This window comes from Syzygium oleosum, unplaced genomic scaffold (assembly GCF_021117445.2).
Source record: "Syzygium oleosum isolate NSW1041296 unplaced genomic scaffold, Sole_v2.1 Sole_v2.10, whole genome shotgun sequence".
Lineage (NCBI taxonomy): Eukaryota > Viridiplantae > Streptophyta > Magnoliopsida > Myrtales > Myrtaceae > Syzygium > Syzygium oleosum.
Genome location: NW_026607494.1, coordinates 12,097,135 through 12,107,811, shown reverse-complemented (window position 1 = coordinate 12,107,811; position 10,677 = coordinate 12,097,135). Strand labels below are relative to the sequence as shown.

General features: G+C 39.4%; 1 protein-coding gene and 2 long non-coding RNA genes across 5 annotated transcripts; all 3 read left to right on the top strand.

Annotated features, from left to right (window-relative positions):
- Positions 1 to 1,427: 1,427 nt before the first annotated feature.
- Positions 1,428 to 4,370, top strand: LOC130139114 (uncharacterized). 3 transcript variants are annotated; one of them, XR_008817337.1, is made up of 3 exons: positions 1,428 to 1,602; positions 1,736 to 1,899; positions 2,962 to 3,530. It is a non-coding gene; the product is annotated as an uncharacterized LOC130139114 (long non-coding RNA). The 3 variants fall into 3 exon arrangements; XR_008817339.1 differs by having other exon boundaries at positions 1,431 to 1,602; positions 3,002 to 3,530; XR_008817338.1 differs by lacking the exon at positions 2,962 to 3,530 and adding an exon at positions 4,290 to 4,370 and having other exon boundaries at positions 1,434 to 1,602.
- Positions 4,371 to 5,224: 854 nt separating this feature from the next.
- Positions 5,225 to 5,659, top strand: LOC130139199 (uncharacterized). The gene is made up of 2 exons (XR_008817385.1): positions 5,225 to 5,262; positions 5,389 to 5,659. It is a non-coding gene; the product is annotated as an uncharacterized LOC130139199 (long non-coding RNA).
- Positions 5,660 to 8,717: 3,058 nt separating this feature from the next.
- Positions 8,718 to 9,418, top strand: LOC130139131 (uncharacterized). Its single transcript, XM_056315506.1, has one exon. It carries the CDS (start codon positions 8,831 to 8,833, stop codon positions 9,242 to 9,244), a length of 414 nt encoding a protein of 137 aa, XP_056171481.1. The 5' UTR covers positions 8,718 to 8,830; the 3' UTR covers positions 9,245 to 9,418.
- The last annotated feature ends 1,259 nt before the right edge of the window (positions 9,419 to 10,677 follow it).

Here is a 10,677-nt window from a genome sequence, read left to right as displayed (position 1 = left end):
AAAAGTGACCCGCAGTAGTGCACGTCTCACGTGCATCTTATGTGCGCCATTTCCGGTCAATCGGTCAATCAGTCAATCAGGCGTTATTTCATCAATAAAATGCGCTGACATCCTAAAGCCAGCGGGAAGGCGAATCATGGGTTACCATATGGGTCAATTTAGCCTTTTACAATATACTCTAGAAACTATTTTGATTGATCTCATTTACGTACCAATACAAGAAATTTAATTTACCCTCCTCCCAAAAAGCTAACGGGTCATGGTTGCTTCATCTTTTATTTCATGACGATGGCTTGCTACGATGCATGATGAACACGCGATCTTTGACTTTAATTAAGGAAATTGGACATCCCCAAACTAGGCCGATGTATCTATCTTGGGAAGATATTATCAACTGATACATGATATGGTCCATTTGTGCATATCATATCCATTTTCGATAAGTATATGTTTATGCACCAATTGAATACCCTCCTCTCAAAAAACCATGAAGATGATCACTTTATGTCTCGCGGTGATGCATGATGACCATGCAAGAGTACATCCTTATGGCAGTCGGTGAGCGATCTCTCCCAGTATCCGGTAGCTACGAGTTCGCGTGCTCTGTTGATTCATTGTGGTGTGTTTGTTCATTGATGCATTCAATCAGCACAGTGCTCCTTCTCTTGCTTCGCCAATTCGACTTTGCACCTCTCCAATCACTCGCGTGTTCGGCTAATCGGGGATTTTGAGTGGCGCAGCTCAAGACGCCTCCTAATTTGGCCGATTTCACGCGGAAAATGGGAATGGGATCATCAGGTGAGTCATTCATCCTATCCATCTGTTATTCGTTGTGATCAGCTACAATTTGAAGATTCCATTGTCTTCTCGTTTCTGGATTCTGAATTGGGACATTAGTATCCATGTCATTGCCTATAATGTGCTTGAGACAACTATGTTTTGAGCATTTGATCTAGCTACAATTTATGAACCTCGAGAGTAAAATCTTTTATTGGTCTTATAACCTTTTTTCCATGGCCTGAAATCTCTTTTTGCTCAGTTTAATATTTGTAGTCAATCCGGGCACTCAATTTTTCCTAATCTTTTTTAAGTCTATTACCTCTGTCGGGAGTTGGCGTTTATATGTTGGAATTTGTGGATACAAATGCTTATAAACATGGAAACTGGCGAAATGCTAGTTATTACGAATTAATTCTCAACAACTCTCTATAACTCTCTTTTCTCTCTCTGGTTGCTACAAGTTTGCATGCTCTATTGGTTTCTTCTGAAAAGAGCTGAGCTGAGAGCATTTTCTGTGATTCAACTTCTTGGCCCTACACATCATTCTCAACGGGCATCAAAGCTTCACTCTGCTCATGAGCCAATTCATCCTTTAGTGCTGTTCAACCATTCTCTTCTTTCTCGACTGGGTGAGCTCTTTCTCCCTCCCTCTCTCTCTAATAGCTACGAGTTCTCGTGCTTTGTTGATTCCTTCTGAAAAGGGCTGAGCTGGGAGCATTTTCTTGGCCCTAAAGATTGTTCTCAGCAAGCGTCAAAGTTTCACTCTGCTCGTGAGTCGATTCATCTTAGTGCCGTTCAACAATTCTTTTCGTTCTTGACTCGGTGAGCTCATTCTCCCTCTCTCTCTCTGTCTCTCTCTCTCTGGTAGCTACGAGTTTGCGTGCTCTGTTGATTAATTCTAAGGAGGGCTGAGCTGGGAGCATGTTCAGCTAAACGGGGATTTTGAGTGAAACAGCTCGAGACGCCTCCTCATCAGTGTGGAGCTCCTTCTCTTGCTTCGCCACTCCAACTTCACACCTCTCCGATCGCTCGCGTGTTCAGCTAAACGGGGATTTTTAGTGACGCAGCTTGAGACGCCTCCTAATCTGTCCGATTTTGCACGAAAAATGGGATCACCGGGTGAGTTTCAACAGCTCAAATATGCGCATGTCTTAAAATTCACTACTAGTTTTGAGCTAAATCTTATTAAATTGATTCTTGAAGCTCTTTGGCTGAATCTCCTGCCCTAGTGTCTTTCTTTGTGTATGTATTTGTAAACTGGTGTTTGTGATGCAACACTCGCCAATGGGGATGACTTCACATTGGACATCTCTGTTTTTTGTAGTTTGATGTTGGTTTCGTAACTGATGGGCAAGCAATTATCTGCAGATGAAACACATCACTACCTTGTACATATTGCCGTTGCAATTAACTTTATATTCTAAGTACATATGCTTTCTTAAACATTACAAATCAATCTAAATCTAATAAGGATTTAAAGCTGGTAATTACATGTCAACATCCAAAAAATATTTCAGCATGTAATATAGAATTAGAGAAGGCTCTTGCTAACAAAGTGTGTCAAGTACACCTTTAGGAAATACAACACTTTTGCACATTGTATTTTAGTGCACAATGATTTGGTAGTGCACCCCCAAAAACTAGGTACACAAAAAGATACAGTGGACCAGGCGCAGACTGCCAAGTTCAATCATACAAGTTATTATCTTGAATTTAAAAGCTCAAACTTGTTGAGAGGTGCCATTAAGATGAGAATTGATATGCATCTGTTATTCGCTGTGATCAGTTGCAACTTGAAGATTTTGCTGTCTTCTCATTTCTGGATTCCGAATTGGGACTTTTGTATCCATGCCATTACCTATAATGTGCTTGAGACATGAGAAATATTAGAGGAACTATGTTGCTGAGCGTTTGATCTAGCTAGAATCTATGAACCTCGACAGTGAAACCTTTCGTTGGTCTTACACCCTTTTTTTTTCATGGCCTGAAATCTCTTTATGCTCAGCTTAATGCTTGCAATTGTTACCGGACAGGATCAATCAGTGCGCTCAATTTTTCCTAGTCTTTTTTAAGTCTATTACCTCTTTCGGGAGTTGGCGTTTATATGTTAGAATTTGTGAATACAAATACTTATAAATATGGAAACTGGCAAAATGCTAATTACTATAAATTAATTCTCAGCTATTCTCTATATCCAATTCTCCCTCTTCTCTCTAATCAGTGTCCGCAATGTGGCAAAGGAGGATCAAGTAAGAAATCCATAATTGACAGCATTTTGTATGCCTTCACCACGCCTCAACCCGGTTCGTGAATCGGTCAGCTCGCTCCCTTGCGCCACTCCACTTAACTCGCTCTCTCCTCTCCCCCCTCTCTTCTTCTATAACTAGAAGAACCTATCACCAATTCATCGCTTTCCTTTTACAATCCAACCAATCACTTGTTTTCTCATAGCCATATACTACTAAGATATGTCTGACCCCAACCCTAATATCGCCAAGGACGGCGGGAGGGAGGACAATGGCAATGATGAGCGATCCAGTAAACTTCTCGAGGACCTGGTCGTTCTCACCTACGACACGTGCCAGGTTCACCTATTAGGGACCACACATAGGACTGAGATGAGTGTTGTGAAAGTTCGACCTTTAAATCCTAATTTGTGAGGTATAATCTATGCACATCTAATGTTTGTGCCGTGGTTTTTGTTGCAGAAACCCGTCAACTGGTAAAAGACATTATCAGAAAGCTAAAACCACATGGCTGCGTTTGGTCGACCGTATAAAAGCCAGGATAGGATATGTTTTATCCTATCCTGTGTTTGGTGGTGGTCCAGGATAGGATAAGGTCGGATATAGACCGGATATAGCCCGGATAAAAAAATCTGGGGGGAGGGGGTAGGATAGACCCGGATAGGATTTCTAATGCATATTTTTCCAGAAACTCTACGCTTCACTCACCGTCATCTTCATCTCCACACCTTGTGCGCTTTCACCAAAAAAATTTCTCGGCTTTTTTTTCTTCACTGACTCCTCTGAACCCGTGAATAGCAAAAAAAAAAAAAATTATCCTATCCGACTTTAAATCCGTAGTCCACCAAACAGTGGATAGGATATGAAGAAATCCCAGGATTTCTTATCCTATCCTATCCAGTCCTATCCTGTTTAGAAATCCGGACGACCAAACGCAGCCCATGTGTTTTTCTATTCATGCTAATCGTTTGCATTTGTAATTCTTTTTTAATGCTTCCAAACGAACTCGAGTTTAAGAATCGTTGGAGTACAGGCCATATTTTTAGAGTTATGCAACGTTCAAGAGGGGTTACTTAGAGTTCTCGAAAGTGAATTTTATTGTGAACAAAGAAGCGACAAAGTGTGGCGCTGATGTTATACTGGGAGATCTCCCTTATGAGGTATTGCCATCTTTTTTTCTTTCCTTCTTAAGGTGTTATTTTCCCAATTTAGTTCATGTTGTTGAAAATCCTATTTATTCTCTCTTCCACATGACTGCCACAGGTTACCATGCAAAATGTATGGAGAAATATGCCACTCTTGGAAAAGATAGAGTTCAGTATTATTTCACGTGTATATGGAATGGTAAGATTTATTGCGTTAAATCTTATTAATATTTGCATCATGTTGGTAATATTTCGATTTTTCTGCATTAGCAGAATCCTTAGCATGTTGTTGGAGATAACTTAAAGGGGATAAAAACATCACAAGTGCTACAACTTTTGTACGGCGCTAACTTGAATGTTATAACTTTTTTTCGATCCCCTGAGTGCCATAACTAATGTCCAACGCTCACTTAAGTGCTATAACTATTTATCCAATCACTTGAGTGCCATTTAACTTTTCAATCAATCACTTGAGTGACATAACTTTTTTAAAACGTTCACCACAAATGCCATACCATGTCGGATTTCCAGCACTTTGGTGAACATTTAAAAAAAAATTAGTACTTAAATGATCAATTGAAAGTTGTGACACTCAATTGAACGCTTTTTTAAAAGTTATGGCACTTAAGTGATAAAAAAAAGTTATGACACTCAAGTGAGTGATGTACAAAAGTTATTGCGCTTGTAGTGTTCTTATCCCTAACTTAAAGGCAATTCCAATTTGAACTAATAATACAACCTAGAGGGGATGACTAGGTGGTTTTAAAACTATAAAAAACATTTGATGAGTATAATAAGTTCAACTTCACACATTGGCTGAAATAGTTTGTAGAAAATAAGTGCCGGTGCTGTTGTGATCTGACCCTAGAGCTTCACGCTCTTCAACCGTTTTCTTCAGTTTTCTCTCTCTCTCTCTCTCTCTCTCTCTCTCTCTCTCTCTCTCTCTCTCTCTCTCTCTCTCTCTCTCCCTCCCTCCCTCCCTCCCTCCCTCCCTCCCTCCCTCTCCCTCTCCCTCTCCCTCTCCCTCTCCCTCTCTCTCCTGTAGGCTACGCACTAGCATTTTTCCCTAGAGCTTTACTTTGCTCTTCAAGGTGAGTTCTCTCTCCCTCTCTCTCTCTCTTGCAGCTATGAGTTCGCGTGCTCTATTGATTCAATGTGGTGTGTTTGTCCATTGATGAATTTGCACTCTCCGATCGCTCGCGTGTTCAACTAAACAGGTATTTTGAGTGGCGCAGCTTGAGGCGCCTCCTGATCTTGCCGATTTCACACGGAAATTGGCATCACCGAGTGAGTCACTCATCCGAAGTTGAACAGCTTAAATACGCACATGTCTTAAAATTCACCGCTAGTTTGGAGCTAAATCTCTTCCAATTGATTTGAGAAGCTCTTTGGCTAAATCTCTTGCTATAGTGTCTTTCTTTGTGTATGGATTTGTAAACTGGTGTTTGGGATGCAACACTCACCAATGGAGATGACTTCACATTGGACGTCTCTGTTTTATGTAGTTTGATGTTGCTTTCATAACTAATGGGTAAGCAATTGTCTGCAAATGATACACATCACTATCCACAAGTACATGTTGCCGCTGCAATTAACTTTAAATTATAAGTACCCCTACCTTCTTAAAGATTACAGATCACTCTGCTTATGAGCCGATTCATCCTTCAGTGCTATTCAACCAAGCTCTTCGTTCTCGACTCGGTGAGCTCTCTCTCCCTCTCCTTCTCCCTCTCCCTCTGTGGTAGCTACAAGCTCTATATCATTTGAAAACGGAAAATGTGAAGTATTGAGAAAAATATGAGGAAGAATAACTCTCAAAAGATGAAATTGCCGTGCTTTTCAATTCAAGCTAATAGCTTGCATTTGTATTTTTTGTTTAATGTTTTTCTTGAGCAAGTTTAAGAAACATTTGATTGCAGGCCGTATTTTTAGAGCTGTGCACGGATCGAGAGAGTCATCTTACACTTCCCGAAAGTATGGCGCCAAGGTTATACTGGGCAATCTTCCTTTATTCTTTTTTCTTTAAGATGTTATTTTCCCAATTTAGTTCGTGCCATTTAAATTCACAGGTTATTATGGCCGAGAGTGGGTTCGGAGAGTGGGAGGGCGTTGGTTTTTTAGAAGGGCGAGAGGCGGGCAGTGAGAGGGCAAGAAAAAACCCTAACCCGAGGGAGAACGAGTGCCAAGAGTGATTTGGAGATACGCACGAAAAAAACATGAGAAAAAATCCTCTCCATCTCACTTGCACGTAACATGCACTTGAGATGCACGTGTGCACCACGGCCGGCCACTTCTTTTTTTATTTAAATTTAATAATCTTGCGACGTGTTCTTTAATTTCTTTATAATTACAAACCTCTCTTCCTTTGAAGAATGTATGTAACTCTGGAAAATTATATTTACATGTTTATATATATTATCTTAACTTATTTTTTGAAAAGTTTATCAAACACTCTTTTAGTGGATGAAACATGCTAATTGATATATATAATGGTTATCAAACTTAATAACCCCAAATTTCAGAGAGTGGAGTTTAGCAAGTGATGGAATTATGAAAGGAATAAAGGTTATGTCTATTCATAAAAACGAATTTTCATTATTTGGTAGTCAGATTAAAATTCAGGATATGATAAAATTTATTTTAACATTTGTTTGATGCCTACCCAAGATAGAATAAAGTGGGATATAGAAGATACATAACCCGGATAAAATTATCCATGGGGGAGATGGGATAAAGGTGGATAGGATTTCTAATTTCCATAATATAAAATTTATTTTTCTTGAATAACAACTTAAATTAAAAAATATATAATAATATTTAAATTATAATATAAAAAATTCACAATAAAAAATAACAACAATTTCGTTTTTATTTATTCCTATTTTTATTTATTTATTCAAATTTCTTTCTATCTTGTAATATAAATTCAATATAAATATATATTTGGTATTTATAGCTATCACATATTTTAGGTATTTTAGTATTTTGGGTATATTAGTATAGTTTACTTTTTAATAAAACTTTATTAGAGAATAATGGAAGGGGAAAAAAGATTAAAAAAGAGAGGGGAAATAATAAAAAAAATAAGCAAATAAAAATGAAGTACACAAGAATGTCGTGAGAAATTCTTACCATCTCCGTTTGTGCAATTTTTAAATTCATTTACACTGATATGCATTCATACCAAATAAAGGATATGATAAGATGTGAAAATATCCATTTTTATTATTGCAATTCACCAAGCTGTGTATAAGATATATCAAAATGTCTGAATTTCATATCATATCATTTCCAGTCTTATCCTCCAAACGATCAAACGTAGGTTCATGTAAGAAGTTAGCAAGTATGGAGGAAAAGGACTGAGCATTTATTGTTTTTTATCTCTGGGTTTTAGCCAAATCTGTTTTAGATTAATGAATGGATGCATTAACCTTCTTGATCACCGTTTGAACGAGCATACCTAGGATTGCTCCCAGTGGGAATTTGTGTGTTAATGTGTCGGGACTCCAGATTTCCAATTAATGACATTTGCAATATGGGAAAAGAGATGATACCAAACCAGATTAAATACGTTAACATAAATCTAGTTGTTAATCGAATCGGAACACATCATGTTTCCAAGTCGAGCAAATTAGTAAATGACTGCACGAATCAAACTTATGTATCAGCACAATATCATCAGCCTTTTTTTTCTCGTCGTGCACATATTTGCGAGCAATGAAATGGGTCGAGCAAAATAAAAAGATTTGATAGGCATGTTGATAAAATAGTAGCACGCAATTTTTCTTTCATGTAACTTTCGTACACGCAGCAGAGTAAGTCCATACTTTCAGTTAAATTAGAAAGCAAGCTACGTGCGTCAGAGCTCGATCTGGTCATGGACTTTGCGGCTTAGGAACCTGAAGGCACTTTTGGGCGGACTTGGATTGAGGGCTATGGATCCAAGGCCTAGCTCGACCCGGTTGAACTTGAGCCTAGCGGCATGGATGTGAGTTCTATCTTGAGCTCGGAAGTTTAGAAGATTTATGTTTCTTCTTTATTGCTTCGCACACATCTAGGAATAACCAAAACGTTATTTCAAGACCAATATCATCACAACAATAAATTTTGCAAGCCCTATCTTGAGCTCCACATGATCATCTGATGAGATGAGTTAGGTATGCACGATTTATGAACCGTGCGACGTATTTTTCTATGCTTGGGAACAACTGAAAATATGGTCATTGCTGTCCGAAAAGGTTATAAATTCAAATTGCACATCAGAAATTAGAATCAAATTGGAGAAAATCAAGTGGAAAATCTTACCGTTTAGCTCACTGTTAGCACGCGTCTAGGAACAACCAAAGAGCACTTTCTAGGTACACAACCCAAAAGTCGGTTCAAAAGAAAGAACAAACCGAGTGCGTAATACAACGGGCCAAAACGTTCTATTGGCGCTTGAAACACACATTTCAAAATCAACTAAACAAAACAACACTTCTTTTAACTGTTCATCGAGCTTATAAATAGCCTTCTGCAACATGAACAAACCAGAACCGAACCCTCACATAAAGATAACCAAAACCCTTCTTTTCATCTCTCTTTCTCCCTCTTACACCCACCTTTTACTTACTAAACTCGTTCATCATTCACCAGACGCCATCAAAACCAAAAACAAATATGAGCGTGGAACTGTTGGATTCGGCCACCATCATCGGCTTCGTGGAGGACGAGGAGGCCTTCAATGCCTTCATAGGCGACCGCTTCTCGTGCCTCGACGTCGACCGCGATGGACGTCTCTCCTACGCCGAGATGCTGCGTGATCTGCAGGGCCTGCGCGTGCTTGAGACCCACTTTGGGGTCGACGAGAAGCCCGACCCCGACGAGCTGGCCCGCGTGTACGGCTCGCTGTTCGTGCAGTTCGACCACGACGCCAATGGATCGGTGGATCTGGAGGAGTTCAAGGCGGAGACGAGGAGGATGATGCTCGCCATGGCCGACGACTTGGGGTTCTTGCCGGTCCAGATGGTGTTGGAAGAGGACAGCTTCTTGAAGAAAGCCGTGGAGCGCGAGCTCACCAAAGTCCCTGCTTAATTTGGAGTATTTTATCTTGGAGAGATTAATCATAAAGGGAAGAAATGTGGTCGTATTTGAGATTTTGTCATTTTTTATGGTGTTTTTATTTACACACCTTTGTTTTCTGAACTGAGTTATGTACCCGAGAATGATGTTGCGGATGGAATTAAAAGATTTGGTATTTTTTATCAATTCGTCTCGAGATCGTTGGACCGTCATGCTTACAATTATTAGGGCAATTTCCAAGCATTACAATGTATGAAAACTGGGAAACTGTAAAAAAATTGAAAAGAAACGAGACTGATTCTCTCAAAAGATGAAATTATTTTGTTTAGTTTGTTTTATGTTGTGAGTAGTCGTGGTAAGAACTAGAAAAAGAAAAATTGCACGTTTGGCATTTGGAAAGCATGCTAATTGTATCACAACTCGTACTAAGCAACATTCCCGTTTTGACAAGGCAAACCAATCCGAGCGAGGAGATCCACCGATATCGAATTATGTCCGAAAGATTAATTGAAGAATTCCTGAAGATGATGAAAACACCAAAAGCTGTGGTATTTGAAATTCTGTGGTCATCATCTTTCGAATAAAATAAAGTAACCTAAATGCCAAGTCACTTCTGGTGCAAGAGATCTGCCAACGAAGGAATGGAAAATAAAGTCAAAAAGCCGAGACCCTTGGTTTTGAACGGAGAAAGAAAAGGGGTTTGACCTGTGCACCGACTTCCCTCGCTTCCTCGCACTTAGGTTATGTTATGTTATTCCTTCTCTAGGTGCTGGTCCATTGTTTCTGAAATTTTTAGACAAAGTAAACTGAAAAAGGACACTGTGCCTACATATTCGGTGTCGCGACCGAACTCCCGAGCCCTTTTTTAAACGACATGCAAAGAGAAGGGGCTCGCACGTACGTGCTAAGTCTAGGTTCGGACTTAACTCGGGCTCTCCAAGCCCATACCATATCGCGACTTAGGGTTTAAGTGTTTAACATGCAAGTGGTTTATATCAAGGAGTCGCCACTAATCGATTTGGGGTGGGTCGATTAGAAACCCAAATAGGGTGATGGGAGAATCACCCTATTCCTACGAACCGTAGATTAAATGAGTTCGGGGACTTGGTTACACTAGTTGGATAACTAATGCCCTTTCGGTACCTTTTTACCCTGTTCATTTATGAAAACATTTGTCGAGCAATTTGGATTGATTTTAGGACCTTTCTCCTAATATGTGAGGTGATCGCGAGTGCATAATCGGGAACGATCGCTGATCGAATACAGAATTCACGCAAATAAGGTTCTAACCCTAACTAAGTCGATGACATTCAAAAACACAACATTCATGCAATTGTATTAAAAACATGCATAACAATACAACGGTAATAAAAACTAACATGCAAATACTACCGCGCAACCTCAGGCTTGTCTAATTTAAATAAGACAAAAACTTACAAAATAAT